The sequence below is a fragment of the Polistes fuscatus genome, unplaced genomic scaffold (assembly GCF_010416935.1).
Source record: "Polistes fuscatus isolate 324 unplaced genomic scaffold, CU_Pfus_HIC Scaffold22, whole genome shotgun sequence".
Lineage (NCBI taxonomy): Eukaryota > Metazoa > Arthropoda > Insecta > Hymenoptera > Vespidae > Polistes > Polistes fuscatus.
The window spans coordinates 2292632-2313127 of NW_025113099.1; the positions used below are offsets into that span (position 1 = coordinate 2292632).

A 20496-nucleotide genomic window follows, 5' to 3' on the forward strand; every position below is an offset into this window, starting at 1 on the left:
TACTATCGATAATACAGTACGAATAAGATGGAAAACAAATCAATCAATATAACTCTGTTAGAGAAAAATAACAGAAAAGGAGAAAGACAAAAAAGAAACAGAAACGAAAGATAAAACTTATACATGATATGAAATATCGAATGATACTGATCGAGAGGCGCCTGGGTGCTTTACGGCGCCGAACTTAGGTGAAAAATGATGGCCGTTAAATTCATTTGATTTCGGATTTGAATTACAGAACCTGTCAAAATCTAGCCCCTTCCATTTCAATTTATCCGATATAAAATAACGTTGAAAATGAAACTTGATAGTTTAAACATCCCCCCCGCGGTCCCTTCCTTCCCTCCCATCTCCGATAACTCGATAATTGTGTCGGTAATTTTGAAACTGGACTAACAAGGGCTCCATCAAACTTTATCAATTACCAATTTTGTTTTTAAACTCTACACAGTTATACGAATTCATTAGATTGATCAAAGTGTTAGATCGAATATTTAACCAAGAAAAATAACACTAGTTAGTTTCGTGTTAGATGGAGAAAAAAAAAAGATTTTTTACAGTTTAATTCGAAAGAAATTCTAGAAAAAATATACATAAGTGGGATGAGAAGTTTTGTGACCCTACCACTTATCCCGAATTATAAAATGTTAATTTGTAGCTATTACCTTCTCAGCCACTCAATTATATCGCGTTGTTCTATTTAAAAACAATTTTATTATGGTCTACTCCGCGCGATCATCGTTAAACTGTTAAAAAAAAAATAGAAAGAGAAATAGAGAGGGGGAAGAAAAAAAACGTCGTTAATTTGATCGTCGAGACTAGGACAGATAGATCGTTAAAAAAAAAAGTTTCGAATAAATATCATCCTCGTAGTTTGACGCATTTATTTCTTATGTCAGTATATTAACATCTTAAAACAGAAGGAAAAAAATACTGGCGGAATATAAAAGACGAAAAGTCGTAATTCACGAATCCATTGGCAATTCTGAAGCGTTTTATTACGAGCGAACAAGTATTTTCCCTTTACCTGTCCCCCCCCTCCCACCCACTTCCTCCTCGTTCGAGTATCGAAGTTGCGTAAATTATTACGAAAGAATCTCGCGTATTCGATGATCTACATATAAGAAGAAACAGATAATGTGTGCCGTCCGTGTGTTGCAAATCTTCCGAGAGTTAAACAGAAACGAACGAGTAGAATACACTCTCGTGAAATCGCAGAACGACGTTTATGGCAATACGATAGTCGACTTTAAACGGAGCTCATTTGAATATCGCGCCGTGTGTGGTCTTGCGCACGCGTCCGACAAACTATCAAACACGCGAGCAAGCAAACAACAAGCAAGCAAGCAAGCAAACAAGCACCACAAATATGACGATCATGATCGTTAGAAAGATCGAAAGAGATAAAAAAGGGGGGGGGGATACGATTATCATCTCTCTTTCTATCAAAATAAATTCATCCAACGAGATAAACACAGAATCTTTCCTAAATTTCTCTCATTCGAATCGATGGATAATATTAAACGTGCTCCTGATCGAAAACAATAATACAAATGTTTTGTTTCTATGGAAATTTTCTTTTTTCTAATCCTAAATTATGAACGATTTCACGCACGACTTGGGTTCGTTAAGAAAAAATTGAGAAATATAAATGCAATTATCGATAATTTAATCGTACGTCTTCGTTGTATCGAATTGAAATTAATTGATTATATAATATAATATATAAATCGAGTAATCGAGAAAAATGAATACGATATTTATCGATAGTTGACTTTCTTTTCTTTTTTTTATTTTTTTTTTTAAAATAACTTTTATCAATATGTGATCCATCCAAAATGATTTCCTTTTAATTATCACAATAATTTCGATAGAAAGCTTCCAAATTGAAAGTTAAATTCGTTAAACTAAATATCAATCGTTACAATTGACAATGTGTAATTGCAAACATAGTACGGGCTTAGAAGGGGAACGACATACCGGATATTGTCCTGTTGATGCGTGAGTAACCTTAAATTATATTTTCTCATTTGGTATTAAAATGAAATGTTTAGGAATAATTGAAATAACACACGCACGCACGCACGCGCACACAGATCGATATCGGTTGGAGAAGGATGGCAGACAGGCCAGGACGAATCTTATAAATCTCAAGATGAAAGTTATAGAACAGCACCGGGTAGTTATCGAAGCACCTTTCACACACCCCCGCAAAGGATTCAACCTGTCGTCCCACACGCACCACTTCGGCAACGTATCGCACGTATTCCAGAACTCGCGGCGGGGGTGGCAATAATCCAAAGACGACTCGACTGTAAATATTTTTCTCTTCCATCTTCAATTTCAAAAATATTTCTCTCGCGTTTATCAAATATTATTCAATAATTTTTAACATATTTTTCTGGAAATAATGTTTAACTCGCAAATATTCTTTCAATTCTCACTTAATTATATTAATAATAAATAAAAATAAATTGAATGATATAAGGGTTAACATAAAAAAGAATTAGAAGAATTGAAGAAGAACTAGAATTTTGAATTAATTAAAATATCGATTATCTAATAAAGTTATCTCTATATCTTTTTCTTGTTTTTTTTAGTCGACGATCCTACGTTCGATGAAACGGAACCTGATTACGGTGAGCTATGTTTTATTTGATTTACGATAAACGAATATCAATTAGATTCTCGAATTTAATCCTTAATCTCCATATCGAAATAATCATTGTATGTCAAATGGATTAGGAACGAGCCAACCTTCCTATTCTATGGGACGAAATCTATCGCGAGGGACAAGAACGACACCTTGTATGAAATGTTCCAAAGTAATTATCAATAAATATAATCTCCCGATCGTGTGAAATTAATTTTTATTTTTAACATGTTCGCTACCAACAACATAAAAAAGAATATATCTAATTGATTTGTCATTTTTTGATTGACATCACAAACGTGAGACTGAAATATTAATAGAAATCGTCAGAGATACGTGACGCTTAAGGGGTTATACGCAGATGCGAGGCTCGAAAAAGACGTATTTTCATGAATTTTTTCTAGAAACAGTTTTTATTTCTCAAACAAAAGTGATGGTAATTCAAATAGAGCCAACTTTTGAGAATACAATAGCGCGTCGATTATGTAAAAATATTAATCTGCACCGCTCCTGTAGATGATTTCCCGAACGTCCTCTAAAAAAAGACGTTTGGCGGTGATCTTCATTTTGGCGGTTTGGATTATTGAAATTAAAAAATATGGTGAATTCTTTTAAAGGATAGATTAATACAGGTATTAAAACCAAGGAATAATAAAAATTTTGATTTTTGACAAAATGGCGTCTATTTGAAAAAAAGTTGTTGTCTTTGACTAAAATTTTCGCTCTAAATTGTTACAAAAAAATAGTAATAAATTTTTTTAAAAATTATTCCTTATACTTAATACCTGAGGAATATATCTAAGAAGATTGCGTAAAAATTCGAAACCGATCGGTTAAGCCGTTTTTGAAAAATCGAGATCACCGACTTTGAAAATACCGTTTTGAGAAAAACGCGTTTAAAGTTTCAAAGATACGTTTACACATAGTTAAAAATTGTTGTTTGCAGCTTACATGAAGTGAAGAATATTTGTCGAATCGATTTGAAATTTTCAGAGAATATACTTAAATATATGTACATTCCGAAAATGAAGAAAAAAAAAATCGATTTTTTAAAAATTCTAACTGCGTATAACCCCTTAAATTTCAATGGAAATCGATATGTCAAAGAAACACGACAGTGGGGGTAACGAACGTGTTAAACGAATCCCCGTTTTAATCTATACACATATATATATATATATATATATATTTTATTTCATTATAGTATTGAAATCATAAAGTCCGATTAAGAAGAAAAATAGATGTTAAAAAACAGAAGAAGAAGAAAGAAAAATTCAAAGTAAAAATGGTATCGTGCGTATCGTTCCTCTCGGTCGAGAAAAGAACACAACACAGAGCCACAATACGGTATAAATTTACAACCGCGAATCAACCATACATATGAACTGAACGAACGTGAATCGGAGGTGGCATACGAGTATAGAAAGACGGAGCCGCTATTTGAAGATGTTTAATGCATGGAGCCAGGACAACGAGAGAAGAAAAAGAGTGTGAGAGAGAGAGAGAGAGAGAGAACGATATTCTACTTTCTACGTGTAGTAGGTAGGCGAGTAATGTTCGTGTCTCTGGTGTTTATACGGAACCCGAGTGAAGAATAAAAATAAGAATGAGAAGAGATCGTAGAAGTACTCTGCAAACATACAGCTCGACTGTTTCCCAATCGAAGTCACACGTGGTCTCTCCTCTCATAGTACGTGCGATACGATAACCGATGAAGATGATGAGTAGTTACCACCAACCACGGTCAACTTTTATTTCTTTTCCTTTTTTTTTTCTCTCTTCCTCTTCCTCCTCCACCTCCTCCACCTCTTGTTTGATTTTTCTTCTTTTTTTCCTCTTTTTTTTTCTTACTCTAGGTCACACCTTCCATTCCTCTCTCTCCTTGGAATAAGTAATTTCTAGTCTCGATACACTATTACTACTTTTCGTCATCTTCCATATTTGGAATCGTGGGATTATACTTTGTACGGGATTTTTGTTTTTTCTTCTTCTTCTCGCGCGTCTAATTCTCCGATTCACGCGTATGACAAAATGCAAATGTTCATATTCGACGATATATTCCCCCTCCTCTTCCTCCTCCACTTCCTCTATTCCTCTTCGTTTCGAGGAAACGCACGCGTGTTGCGTGTCGTGGCAAGCGTGCCTCTTGTATGGGATACGAAAAAAAAATAAGAAAAAGGTAAGAAAAAAAAAATCACGAAAAAGAGAAAAAGAAGGTAAAGGTGAAGGGTATATAAAACGTAGTAGTGGTGGCGAATTTACGTAATGAAGCTATCGTCCGGGTGGTCCAGCTCGTAAGACGAGTACGCGTTCCTCATCGCGCACTTCCTCCTACTCCTCCTCCTCCTCCTCCTGGTAATGTTCCCAACAAGGAAGAAACAAAGAAATGAAGAGAGGAATATTCACTACTCGTGAAGAAGAAGAAGAAGAAGAAGAAGAAGGACCCACCGGTCAACTCGAATTAAATACAGGACCGGAAGTACCCTGTGTTCACTTATTATGCTCACAATCCACCTACGCTCATATTTTTGTTTTTTCATTTAAGATTTCTCTTGCTCAAAAAATTAATATTGAAAGTACACGAATATATAATTGAATACAATTTTCTATGTTTTTCCTAATAAAATTGATCGATTAAAAATGTAACGATTTAATATTCGATAACTTTTCTCAACGAAATTCGATTAGAATTTATTTAATCGTCCTATCTTTCGAATTTAAAAATCAAAACTACAAATTCGTGTCTAAGCGTAATACTTTAAAGAACAAAGTAACCTATAGAATGAAAATTAGCTGAATAAGGAGGTCAAGATTCAGAGTTGCAAGAAAGAAAGGGGAAAAATAAATAGAAAAAAAAGAAAGAAAGAAAGAGTGAAATAAAAAAAAGGTATGAAAATGTCTGTCTTTTGCAAAGAGGTTAGTTACAAAGTATCCTTTTACGTTGGCAGAGAATGTATGCGCATTGTCTCGCGATACAAGACGGACTACACGCGAAAACCTATGTTCGACGTCGAGGGCGAATAAAGACGTCGTTTGGTGAGGCGCCTAACTCCCACGTACACCTTGTCGTGCCTTGTCGAGAGCATACACGCGCACGCACCTAACGATTGGAGTCTCTTCTTCGAGGTCACACGACACGCTACTTCTTCTTCTTCTTGTTTTTCTTTCTTTTTTCTCTTTTCGAAAAAAAAAAAAAAAAAGAAAATAAAAAAAGAGACACCTTATAATATACCTACTCACGCGACGTATGCATTTAGGGAATCTGGTTTCAGGAATCGTTAAGTTGGTAGTGAATATCACGTAACACGATACCCTTTTCCCGTATTTTGTTTCCATATTTGCCAACACTTTATTCCCAATAAATTCGCGAACGGATATCAAGAAACGCGAAGCCTAAGAACGAAGGAAGGAACGAACGAACGAATGAACCGCTAGCCGGTTCGAAGAATCATGCTTCGAAAATATTATAATCGAGTCTGACCAAAAACCGGATCGGCCTCCAAATCTACCAAGTAAAGCGCGTTGTTCCCGATAAAACTAATCTTTATTCATAACAACATCGTAACATCTTCTCTCTTTTGACGTTCGACGAACGAACTAACGCATGAACCTAACGCATAAACCTAACGCATGACGTTTATCTCTCATTGTCAGTCCTTCGTCATATTCCAAACATCGTACCCATTATCACGATACTTTTTTCACGGATTAGAATACAATTTTTATGTTTGTTATACTTTTTTTCTTTTTTTCATTCGCATGAATAATCATTTACGATTAGATAAATAGGAATCATTCGAGATTAATTATTTTTTTGAAGTTATACTTCTTTTTGGCGCGTTGGGGAAAATGTAATGGGGAGTGATTTTGTTCCGAGCGACACGAAAAATCGACACCATGAAGTTTGTCGGTATTTACGACGCGCGGCAAAGCGATTTCAAGTATACGACATGAAGTTGTCTTCTCTTCTTCCCATTTTTTCTCAAGTGGGTCACCCATCCAAATACTAATCGTACTCAGCGCTGCTTGACTTAAATGATCGAGCGGGAACCAATGCTATCACAGCGCCATGGCCGTTGACGCATAAAGTAATTCAATATATCTCCCTTATATTTAGTGTAGACCGATTGAAAATATGTTTCCTTTCTTTTTTTTGTTAAATAAATAAATAATAATAATTAGTTGCTTATGTTCTCATACTTCCAATCCAATATTTTGTTGAAGTTATTTTTGAGGTTATATTCGTTTCGGTACGCAAAAGAAGTATAACTTCTTACGTGCGTACATAAGTACACACACCAGTTTTTTTCCGATGGGAAGATATCGGATAACATTAATGAAAACTTTAGATATCATCAAACTACGTTTAAACGATAATCCTTTCTTATCTTCTTGGAAAGTGGATAAAGTTATAGGTATTTTCAAGTACTTACGAAGAAAACCAACATATACTCGTTAAAGAATTTATTATTCAATTAAATTTCGCATTTCTTTGGAAATTCTTTAATCGAGAATCGTATCTCTTCTAACGACAATGTATTTTACCGATATAATCTTATGACTAAAACTAGTTCGCAATCGTGAGTAAAATCAAACTACAGTAGAATACTGTAAACTTTTTCAACGCGGCATGAATTTCCGTCATTTCCTTCTCGCCGTGTATTATACGATTTTTTCGTACGTTCGTTCGTACGTTCGTTCGTTCGTTCGGTGATCAAGCAACCTCGTTCAAATGTTTGCCTTGAATCTTCGCTCGTTAAATTCTTACGATCGTCTCGAGAGCAATTAATTCGATAAAGAGGTAAACACTGGAAGAGCAAATAATAACGGATTGGAAAAAAATCATTTTACGCGATCAGTAGTTTACCAAGAATAAGAATAAGCTTTTTGTTTTCCCCCTTGCGTAGAAATGTTGAAGTGTCTCAAAAAGATCCTTGATCCAACGGACCGTAAATATGTTAATACTATCTCTTAAAATTCGAGTTAGCCATACATAAGCGCGTAAAGGGAATAAGGAAACGTCGTTAACCTTCCACAACGTATTCTCGATCCAAAAATAACAACAGGACATGCAACTCGAAAGAACTCGGACATTTTACGGCACGTTTCCCTAACGCGTACCCAAGAGTATTCGAGATGTCCTCGACTAAAGCACGAAGGATCGATACCTTCGATCTTCTGATTCTTCTTCTTCTTCTTCTTCTTTTTATGTTTCTTATTCTTCTTTCGAAAAGAAAAGAGAGTGAAGAAACTCGATGTAAAATCAGACGACGATAGTTGCCGAATAAATCCATTGGATACGAGTCGAAACGACCTCGAAAGAATTTCTATAGACAACAAGCGAACCTAGCTAAAAAAAACTGGTGTGTGTACTTATGTACGCACGTAAGAAGTTATACTTCTTTGCCGTACCAAAACGAACATAACCTCAATAACCTCAAAAATAACTTAACAAACAAAAATTTATTATTATATATTATATATATTAGAAAGAATAATAAAATATCAAAATATAGATATCAGTCCACACTAAATATAAGAGAGATATATCGAATTAATTCACGCGTCAACAGTAATGGCGCGGTTACAGATTAGTTCTCGCTTCGATCATTTAAGTAAAGCGGCGCTGCGTACGATTAGTACTTGGATGGGTGACCCGCTTGAGAAAAAAAGGGGAGGAAGAAGAAAAGAAGACAACTTCACGCCGTATACTTGAAATCGCTTTGCCGCGCGTCGTAAATACCGACAAACTTCATGGTGTCGTTTTTCCAGACGCTCGGAACAAAATCACTCCCCATTACATTTTCCCCAACGCGCCAAAAAGAAGTATAACTTCAACAACAGAAGAGAAAGAGAAAGAAAAAGAGAGGGATAAAATGTTAACGTTTTTTTCGAACGATGTTAATATCGCGGTGTCGTCTTAATAAATGGCACGATTCACGTACATAAGTCGACGTCGATATAGTATCTTCCGATACTTTCCGGTTCCCCCCGTTGCGTGGCATCCGAGTTGAAAAGAAGAAGAAGAAGAAGAAGAAAAAAAAGAAAAACATTGCATATGCATATGTAGATGCATATACTACAAGCATAATATATATATATATATATGCTACGAGCTTTGCGAGCGCCAGGTTCGCGACGTTCTGTAAATCATCGGACGTTTACTGCGGTTAATTAACAGTCCTGGACCAAAGTGCCAGCAGTTCGCTGCTCCTTCTTCGCATGCTGAGCACACCACGCGGAAAAACCGCGGTCTAACGTGACCGAGAAAGAGGAAGTTTCGATAAAACGTGTCCACGTGTGTATATATACATGTATAATATACACGTGTACACGCAATAATGTTTGCAACACACACACACATATGCGTGCGTGCGAAAATCGAAAGTTCGCCGACACCTTAACACACGATCGATACGATCTTTCTTTTTCTCTCTTCCTCTTTCTTTCTATCTATCTGTCTATCTCTCTCTCTCTCTCTCTCTCTTTATCGTTGTTACCTAAAAAATGTATTCGACGTAGAATTTCGTGAACAAGGCCGACCATAACTAAGCGAATTACTAAGCGTTCGCGTGCTCTACCTATCTCTCTCCAATGATATTCCAGAATACGTGGAGTGTAATACGATTCTTGACTATATAGCAAACGTTTTACGACCTAATTTAGTGGTCGAAAATATCGAGGGGGAGAAGAACCGAGGACTATAAATTAAAGACTATAATTTTTGTCCAACGCTCGCTTTCTCTCTCTCTTTCTCTTTCTCTCTCTCTCTCTCGTCGTTGTCCTTCGACAACGGATTGAAAGAGCTTACACGGAAGCTGATGGCGAAGAAAAAAGCTCCTCCGTGAGATAAAAACAACACCAAACATACAACAACAAAAATAAAATAAAAGATAAAGAAGATTTTAACGATCGATAGATTCGAAAGAGAAATCAGCCTATCAGCCTTGAAAGGGGCAAAGAGGGTGGAAGGGAGGGGACACGAAATTCGAAATATTTTGCAGCAGCTGGCAAACGTGAAATACGATTTGCATTAAAACTAGATGGTTATTAAATATTAAACGTTTGCATAAAAAATATAATAGAAAGAATTATTGTAGTTTACTTACTTAATGACACAATGTAATGGCGGTATCTTCTTCCCAGGTATACTAATTTTTGTATGCTTGACTCCGGCCCTTGTGAATTCCTAAAACAAAAAATAGAACATCGAGATATATAATTGTAAATGAAATCTAAAAATTGTTCTCATGTTTATTCATACGCAAACGATGATGATACATACGTTATACAAAATTCGCACCTACGAATACGAGATATTAACATCTTATCTCCTAAATTCTCTTTAGATTATACTAATTATCTTCCCCTAATTATTACGTCGGAGAGCCTTCAATTTTTGAATAGTATGAATAATTACACGGGTCTGAGGAGAGTTAGGGGGCTCGCGTTACCGCTATATGAACCTTTTGTACGTCGATGGGGAAATTTTGAAAGTTAAAAGTAAAAGAGGAAAAAGGATGGATGGTTCTCGTACGGGAATGAGAGAGAGAGAAAGAGAGAGAGAGAGAGAAAAAAAAAACTAAAATATTTTTAAAGGAGAAAGAAACGTTACCGGTGAATCGAACGAAACGTGAACGGAACAATCTTCTTCATGGGTGGTGTTCGTATATTTATTTAAGTCGAGTTAATCGTCGACTAGAAAAATTATTCTCTAAGGTGAACTAACTATAAAGTAAGAAAAAAATAAAAAAGAAAGAGAGAGAGAGAGAGAGTAGATAAAATGATATAAATATTCATGAACCGTTTCTATTATCTCGCCACGCGATATGTTCTCGCTTACCGTCATTTATTTATACACATTTTGATACCTACGTTAGATTTAATGAGCCACGAAATATATTATCTTGAATTACATTTGAAATGAATTTAACGATTAAAAAAAAACGATAAGAAGAAATTGTTCCACGACGTTAGATAAATTCGACGTCATTAAATCAATTATTTTATTCCACGTAATAATAATATTACATAAAAATGATGAAAATATTAAAATCAGAACGTTTTAATCTTTCATTTTATTGATTAGCTGCGTTACTTTCTTTATAAACGTGCGCAATGTTCATAATGACGGTGAATTTCGAAAGAAACGGTTCATGGATCGCATATTCCGAGCTTTTAAATCAACAATTTGCATTTCTATCGATTAATTAATAATTTTTTGAATATTTTAATACACTCTACTTAGATTTCAGATTATTTAAACGCATATGTACCGACGAGTTTCTCTGTCCGAACTTTGTGAAAAGTTCGAAACGAAATAAACGTGACATCTCGTTTTTCGATTGTACTTTTTTCTTTTACTTTCATTCTCTCTCTCTCTCTCTCTCTTTTTTTTTTACTCTTCGTCTGCGTTCTCCAAAACCCAGCCACAGGTTGTCGTAACCGAAACCCGTTATGAACGATATCGGGCAACAGTTATCACTCGTTTCTTCTCCCAATCCCAATGACGGATCACGTCGTTATAATCGATCTTTCTAATTTTTCTTATTTGAACATTAGAAACTCAATCCCTAGGTGGTGGCCATCCTAATGGCTGGACATTCAAGAGAAGACCACCTAATTTTTTTCTATCTTTTCTTTTGTCTCTATCACTAAGCAAAGTGACAAACTCATTAGACCAGTCTAGACATTGAAAACATTTACAATGTAAATACGTATACCAGTGTTTTATATTTTATTACAGAAATAAATTATTAAATTTAGAAAATTACATTATTGTATTATCTCACGATCCTTTGTCAATTTAAAATTATTTAAAAAAACAAGTAATTAAAGTAATTAAAAAGGAACTTCATTTTATGTATAATGCGTTCTAATTAGGTGTGAACGACACCTTAATGTTCCGATAGATTAATTTAATTGTTTTTAACTTTTTGCAGCCCCGATTGATGTTATAATCCACTGATAAGACTGTTCTCTTAAATATTTCTTATTATATCGTTGAATGCTTATCTCTAATTGTCGTTTAAAACCCAAAAAATAAAATAAAAGCGAAGCAAACCCCAAGCAAAAAAAAAAAAAGAAAAGAAAAGGAGAGAAGAATTGGAAAGGAAAACCGAAACAAGACCCGACGCGAGGACTTATTAATATAATTGATCGGTCCACGATCCTGACAGGTCTGACCCAGAAAAAAATACTCGTACCAAATTGTGTTCTCGTTCAAAACTAACAGATCATCATCAAGTTCGACGACGACAATTTATCGATCGACAATCTCTCTTTTCTCTTCTCGTAAGCAACATTAACGACAGCAGAAACAGCAATCGCGATTACTATTCCCCTCCTCCTCCTCCTCCCCCACTTCACCAGATTAAAAAAAAATTCTAATAACTGGTGTGTGTACTTATGTACGCACGTAAGAAGTTATACTTCTTTGCCGTACCAAAACGAACATAACCTCAATAACCTCAAAAATAACTTAACAAAAAAAAATTTATTATTATTATTATTAATTTAAATTTATTATCGATATATTATATATATTAGAAAGAATAATAAAATATCATAATATAGATATCAGTCCACACTAAATATAACAGAGATATATCGAATTAATTCACGCGTCAACAGTAATGGCGCGGTTACAGCATTAGTTCCCGCTTCGATCATTTAATTAAAGCGGCGCTGAGTACGATTAGTATTTGGATGGGTGACCCGCTTGAGAAAAAAGGGGGGGAAGAAGAAAAGAAGACAACTTCATGCCGTATACTTGAAATCACTTGCCGCGCGTCGTTAAATACCGACAAACTTCATGGTGTCGTTTTTTCGTGTCGCTCGGAACAAAATCACTCCCCATTACATTTTCCCCAACGCGCCAAAAGAAGTATAACTTCAATAATTTCATTAATGAGGTATTCATGCATGGTGTCATATATAATTCGTTTTTCATGGGAAATTAACTGGAACCTCTCTCGAACGTGTTCTTAAATGTTTAATAAAGTCTGAACTGATGATCCTGCTGGAATATCAGTCGTTTGAAATCGGAGAAGAAAATAGTAGAAAGATGATGAAGGATAGGTAGGATGGGAGGGAGGGAGGAAGGGTGGAAGGGAGCAGACGCGGTAGAAAAGCGAAAAAGGGTCGAGGACAGGTGAAAGATAGAAAGAGAAAAAGCAACGTGGAAAAGAACGATAGATAAAGGGAGATAAAATAGAAGCAAACTGAGTGGTCCAAAAAAGAGAGACGTTTCTTCTGGATATCTAACTGATCAAGGAATGCGGCAGGTGACGGCTGGCTACTCGCGAGAGACAAGAATAAAAGACGTCTCTTATTCGGAATAAGACAACTTAAATGTTCAGAAATTTCTTACATTTTTCTTCTTAATATTTCATTTGAATATTTCTTTTAAAAAAAACTAATCCACTTACCGTTTTGTCATAGTAACGTTCCGTGTTGGTAAGATCTACGATAAATTTGAGCCGCGGATATGCTTCCAAAATCATCGACGCAGTGAATCTGTAAAAATAACGAATATATGATTAATTTGTATTATAAACGTAGAAAACGTTTATAGATTTAAACGATGAATTACGAAAACAAGAACGCTATGTCTTCTTCTTCCTACTTTTTCAATCGCAAAATATACACGCGTTTGGTTTTCTTTTAAATTTGATTCGGTAAGGCGATATCAAAGGAAAGAATAAAAAGAAAAGTAGATAAATATATAAGTAAATAATTATATAAATAGATAGATATATGAGAAATAAAAAGAAATAAAAAGAAAAGAAAAAGGTAGAGAGGGAAAGGGCTCACGAATACGACAAGTACGACGACTCGATGATATATCGCAGCTGGAAAGGGATTTCTCTCTTTCATGGTGGATACCGACAAAAATAAAAGGGGCCGGATTAAGGCGGGGGTGTCGGCCCAAATAGTTTCACCATTCCCTTCGATATATCAAAAAGCTTTCTCCAGGTGCATACGGGTTCTGTTATACTGTCTCTTATACATCGAGCACGGGCCCAAACGCTTTGTCTTTCGGACGCGGACGAAACCGAAACTGAACGAACGAACCCCAATAAATAAACAACCCTCTTTTTTTTTATTTTTCTTCTTCTCTTCTCTCTTTCTCGTTCTTTCTTTCTAGATTTCTTTCTTTCTCTCTCTCTCTCTCTTTCGTTTGGGGATCGTAAGCGTTCTCGAAGTTATTAAAAGAAGGTGGTGCGGAATTTATCGGCAAAGAGAATCGTTTCGATTTTCGATATATTACGAGAACTAAAGGTCTAATACGATTCGACGGAGATTTATATTCTACGAAAGAAGAAAGTGAGAGAATCTACGCGAACGATTAAACGTTCAAACACGCTCGCCAACATCTTCATCATTTCTTTCTATTTTTCTTTTCTTTTTTTTCATTTTATTTTCGTTCCACTAATTTCTCGCGAATTTTGCACTCAAATCGTGTTACGAAATACAAATCATTTCTTCTTCCTCGATCTTCTTCTCCTCGTTTCTCTTAATAAAAAACTCACCTTTCCTCGGGCTTCACGTTCTGTGCAATAGTCTGAAACAGAAAAAACAAAACCCATGATCCAGTTAGTACGGTTTCAAATGAAAATCTGTGATTCTTGTTTAACGCATTGTCGATCTGTCGCGAATTAATTAGAAAAATACGAATATTTCATTACGAGATCATTCCTGAGATTACATTTTCTTTTTTCGTCAAATTGTCGATCAACGATGCGTTAAATATTATCAACATTTTTATCGAACTAAGTATAATAGTTTCAATCGAATGTTATAATTATTATATCTCGAGAAAAAGATGTAAAAAAAAAAATGATCACTTTGGATGACTTTGTTTTTCACGCGTATATATATACACCTAACGCATTAAAGTTGTTACCAATCAAGTAATAAAATGCGAGTCATCGTGCGGGCAACGATAATTAATGGCGCGAGAATGCAACACGGAACGCACGAAAGCATGCACACAAACAAACACACATACACATTCGTTCCTGTGTAGTAGAATCGGGGATGCATCTCTTTCTCTCTCTTTTCGGTTGATTGATTGGCCTCGAAAATTTCGTGGCGGATAACGATACGTGACCATGCCGATAATCACACACGAGGAGTCAAAGGCACGCTTCCGAAATAAACCAGAGAATGATGACCCAGCGATTTTCTTCGATACACACCTTCGCACGTGATATCCTTTCGGGAACTAATAAGACTAACAGTCGTACGATATATAACCCGGCACGTTATTAATCATCGTATTTTACACGATTTAAAATGATGTTGTATCTCACAAGTATCTTAATACTTTTTCTTTTCTTTTCTTTTCTTTTTTTTTTTTAAGATATTCGAAATGATTCTGACTATACGTTGTAAAGTTAACTACTAATGTTTTAATGATGCATTTAACCCTCCAATGACACGATTAATTTGTTCCGTGTTGTATCGAAATCGTGTTAAACGATACTTGTGATGATATTCGTGCTAGGTACAATTGTTAAGTTACAAGTTGTCATCATTTTTACACGTGTTTTCATAATACTGTATTATAGTATACAAATTTGTTACATCGAAACTACTCCTTCAAAATAATACTAATCAGAGGAATCAAATTTATATTATTAGAGTGAGAGAAAGCAAAAGTTCTTGAGTTTATTCAGAAATCATGTTAAATATATCGTAGCAAGGTTTTTACCCAATATTAATATACCCCAAATCCCATATTATTATTAGAAAATACTATATACAAATAATAATAATGAAATATATTTGATTTAGAAAGGCTACTTTTTTAATTTGTTCATTATCCAACGTCTAATCGTATTCGTTGAATTTATAAGTGACTAGAAAGAGACGCGTAAAACGAAGCTCACCGAGAGGATCGTCGAGGGGCACGTAAATTGAAAGTTTCCCCTCCTTGAAAGTCCTCTTACCTTAGCATAGCACCCGCTATGGGTGGGCTAATGGTAATTACGGGTTTAGACCGTGCGATCCGATTGGCTGGGCGGAGAGATGGTATCTACGGATGAGTACGGAATGAGTATCGGTCGCATTAATAATGGGCCCGTTGCCCTATCGCTTTCATGTTCGAACGTAATAATCCGAGGTTGACTAGGCGTGAGATACTTTTCTTGTCGTTTGCTGTACGAAAACCTTAAGGGGTTATACGCAGTTGCGAGGCACGAAAAAGACGTATTTTCATGAATTTTTTCTAGAAACAGTTTTTATTTCTCAAACAAAAGTGATGGTGATTCAAATAGAGCCAACTTTTGAGAATACAATAGCGCGTCGATTATGTAAAAATATTAATCTGCACCGCTCCTGTAAATGATTTCCTGAACGTCCTCTAAAAAAGACGTTTGGCGGTGATCTTCATTTTGGCGGTTTGGATTATTGAAATTAAAAAATATGGTGGATTCTTTTAAAGGATAGATCAATGCAGGTATTAAAACCAAGGAATAATAAAAATTTTGATTTTTGACAAAATGGCGTCTATTTGAAAAAAAGTTGTTGTTTTTGACTAAAATTTTCGCTCTAAATTGGTACAAAAAAATAGTAATAAATTTTTTAAAAATTATTCCTTATACTTAATACCCGAGGAATATCTAAGAAGATTGTGTAAAAATTCGAAACCGATCGGTTAAGCCGTTTTTGAAAAATCGAGATCACCGACTTTGAAAATACCGTTTTGAGAAAAACGCGTTTAAAGTTTCAAAGATACGTTTACACATAGTTAAAAATGTTTGTTTGCAGCTTACATGAAGTGAAGAATATTTGTCGGATCGATTTGAAATTTTCAGAGAATATACTTAAATATATGTACATTCCGAAAATGAAAAAAAAAACATCAATTTTTTAAAAATTCTAACTGCGTATAACCCCTTAAAGTACACTTTAGTAACAAATTAATTTTCAAACGTTAAATCGTCTCGATACGAATCCACGAAATCGATTAATTACGCTGCTACTAAAAAACGATCGTAAAAATAACAAATAAAAATATTCAACAGGGGAGAGGTGGGAGGCTTTTCCGGTTATCAATCGCGATATCGATGATAAAAATGAAAGAACGTGCGCGAATGATAACGATGAAAGAGATACGATGACGTACGTCCGTCCTTCCTTCCTTCCTTGCTTCCTTGCTTCGGTCGAACGAAGATTTACGTATTTACGCTTTGAATACAAGAAAAAGAGTAAAATATAGAAGGGTAGAAAGTACGCGAAGTAAATACGGAGATTTACGAGCCTCCTTCGGGATAGAAGCTCGGCACTCCTTTGGGAAAGGATTCGGGAATGGCGCCTTCCTTGGTCAATGAATCGAACTGAGAATACCGTGATCGAAGAGGAGAAAAGTAGAAGAAAAAAATATCAAGGAAGAATTGAAAAGAGAGAGAGAGAGAGAGAGAGAGATGGAAGACCGAACGAACGAAGTAGCCTCCTCTGCCCACCTGTGAAATTTACCGAGCCTACTCTACCTTAGACTCCTCTTCTCGAGTTTTTTTTTTTTTTTTTTTTTTTTCTTATTCGAAGGAGTTTATTTTTCGCACGGGATTGAAGTTGGATCGTTCCTCCTCGGCGCTGATTCCACCATTCAATTTCACGATCCTTAGTCTAATATATGGGCAAGTCTAAATCAGGATTATCGGCCGACGCATTGTACGGCTTTTGTGACGAGGCCCCAAATGCACTTCTTCCATCTTTCCGTTCCTTTCCGTTCCATATCGTAACGTTCTGTTCTGTTCTGTTCTGTTCCGTTCCGTTCGCTCCACCTTCTTCGTCTTCCTCTTATTTCCGTATGCGACCGAAATACATTCAGGACACGCGTCTACCTCATCCCAGGTATCCACCACCAACTGGACCCTTCAAAATCCTTACTGTGCATCCTTAAAATCGACGGATTCGATCCGACCTACCGCAGCACCCGGCAGGAAGTTGCAATTCCATGAATATTCTTTTTCAAATGTCTTTCCTTTTTTCTTCTTCTTCTTCTCCTTCTTTTCAATAAAGGAATAATATAAGGGAAAATCGGATGATAGAGGTGGAACAGTTTTCTAGGAATAAGAAAAAGACTAAGGACTCTCTAATACGAATGGTCATTCTCGAGTTATTCCATCGATATTGAAAATATTTGATCACAGTCGAGGAACGTAGGAATCTTTTGGTAGAGAAACTCGCGTTTACGTGGGCGGTTGGGCAACGGTAGATATCGTTGGTATTTATTGGAAATATTTATGAAGGGTGCCCTTTCATGCTTTCGCACCGAGCAGTGGGCTGTAATACCACGCTCGAGAGAGAGAAAGAAGAAAGAAAAAAAAAGAAAAGAAAAGAAAAGAAAGCAAGAAAAGATCCACCGAGTTAAAAATCGACGCGCACATAAGATTTTGGTTAAAACTGACAGACCGAAAAAAAAACTTTTCAACGAGAATCTTTTTTTCTCACACGTGCAATGGTACGTGCATAAATATATATATACATGAAAAAAACGGCCTTGTTCTTTCGCAATGATTATCTTTTTGAAGTTATACTTCTTTTGGCGCGTTTGGGAAAATGCAATGGGGAGTGATTTTGTTCCGAGCGTCTGGAAAAACGACACCATGAAGTTGTCTTCTCTTCTTCTTCCCCCCTTTTTTCTCAAGCGGGTCACCCATCCAATTACTAATCGTACGCAGCGCCGCTTTACTTAAATGATCGAATTGAGAACTAATGCTGTAACCGCGCCATGACAGTTGACGCATAAAATAATTCGATATATCTCTCTTATATTTAGTGTGGACTGATATCTATATTTTGATATTTTTGTTTTTTTTTGTTTTGTATTCTTTCTTATATATAATATATCGATCGATTGAAAATATGTTTCATTTCTTTTTTTTTAAAGTTATTTTTGAGGTTATTGAGGTTATGTTCGTTTTGGTACGCGAAAGAAGTATAACTTCTTACGTGCGTACATAAGTACACACATCAGTTTTTTTCAATATATTTCTGAAAAAAAAAAGAAAAAAAACGTGACCGATCAATTTAATCGTTTCATTAGCAATAAATAATCGAATAAAATGTCATACGCGAATGAAGAAAATTGAATGAGAGAGAGATTTTCAGTGTTACTAAAGGTCACAACCGTTCTGATTCAACAATCGTTTTCACAAATAAACGAATGTATTCTTCGAAAGGTCAACCTTCTACGTTTCTACCATTAAAGTATATCGTAGATTCCCACGCAACTCGTCGAAGATCGAGACGAGATCTCGAGAAAATTTGGAGAGACACCGACCACTCGCGTTCCCTTATCTTCATATTTTCCATCTCTTTCTATCATCTTATTTTATATTCGCTTGTGTTGTACGCATTCAATTGCGATAAAACGAGAGAATCGTAAAGTGACCTATTTTAAATCGTTCGAAATCTTCTGCCAAACGATGAAGTAAGTGGATACGGGCAACGTTTGCGCATACATCAGTTAGGAGCACCCATATAAAAGTCTATATGGCCTTTCCGTGTGATTCAACACGAATTTCAACCCACCCCCTCATCCCCCATCCCCACACTTCCCTTTCCCTACCCCTAAACTCCCTTTCGAACGCGAGAAAACGTTTCCGTGCGATATTTTCTACGAATAGTGTACTAGAACAAAAACACGATCAAATTGAGCCCGATATAATAAACTAACACACAAACAAACGTAATATTTCTATCGAAAACTTTTCAGAATCTATACGATATTTGCATATATTTTTAAATGTAACGCAAGAAAGTTGTCCTATTTTTTAATAATAAAATTACAATACGTATTCTGTGTTCAATAAAGGAGAATATTTTACGTTACGTTAGAAGTAAGTAATAATACGGAAAAGTAATATCGAATAAAAGATCACCTAACGCATCTCAGCAGTGTATTATTATGCGTACTTTCCTACGGTTAACCGGTGGTTAGAAATCGTTCGAACGATTTTATTACTTCGTACATAAGTCGAGAATTTTGTTACGTACTCGAAGAATTCTCCAGGACGTTGTTACATCCTCTCCGGAGGAGGAGGATGATGTTGATGATAATCGGTATAGCGATGGAAAACGATGACGTTAGTAGTAGGAGTGAATTTTGTATCCTCGTATGTCGGGACCGTTTACATCCGATAAATAATCGTACTATAAAACTTCCCAACCTCGTCGTCCCGTAGCCATCGTGAAATTATTTACAAACTAATATATCAGCCGATAGAATATTTCGACTATTTTTTCAAAGACCCATAAGAGTGAAGAAGCGCCAATTAAATCACATCCGTGAAAGTCCATAAAATAAGAATGAAGAGATGGGAGAAATTAATGGTTAACCTAAATCACTGTGGAACGTTCTCCGCGAGATGTTTGAAGATGTTGAAAATCACACAAACGTATACGCGCACACGAGTATATGAAGAAAGGTTTAGAAAACGTGTCGGGTTCGCGCGGAGAATCCTACAGGTGCGTCTCGTTCTTTAATATACAAGGATCAGGAATCTCAGCTCCCTTTCAGCCCCTTCCATCCCATCGACGAGATAAAAAATGAATCGGGGAACCATCAATCCTGGTACGCGTGGCCCGCAGACAAGCCGATTTTCAGGAGAACGAAAGAAGGACTCTACGAGTCCCGAGCAAAGCCCTCATTTTCAAAAATCGATTCACCACCCGCCTGGAAAGGCTAATAATCTAACGCGATTCCAACTTCCTACGCTGATCGTCTGCGATTTCGGAATCGTTAGAATGGAAGATTGCGAGCATCGAATAAAATCTATCGCGTACCTTTTTATAATAGAAATCTATTTCCGACTAATAGGGTTCCATCA

The 20496-nt window shown here is 35.9% G+C and overlaps 1 protein-coding gene and 1 long non-coding RNA gene across 2 annotated transcripts in view; one reads left to right on the top strand and one right to left on the bottom strand.

The window, feature by feature from the left end:
• The window catches only part of LOC122517892 (RNA/RNP complex-1-interacting phosphatase-like), a 46178-nt gene that overhangs the window by 11551 nt on the left and 14131 nt on the right, over positions 1-20496 (bottom strand). The window contains exons 3-5 of the mRNA XM_043636509.1: positions 14188-14219; positions 13084-13171; positions 9763-9842 (exon numbers count right to left, since the gene is read on the bottom strand). Of these exons, the coding sequence (XP_043492444.1) occupies positions 9763-9842; positions 13084-13171; positions 14188-14219 (200 nt within the window). The remainder of the gene's footprint in view (positions 1-9762; positions 9843-13083; positions 13172-14187; positions 14220-20496) is intronic.
• LOC122517893 lies at positions 2168-2832 on the top strand. The gene is made up of 3 exons (XR_006303942.1): positions 2168-2314; positions 2601-2639; positions 2746-2832. It is a non-coding gene; the product is annotated as an uncharacterized LOC122517893 (long non-coding RNA).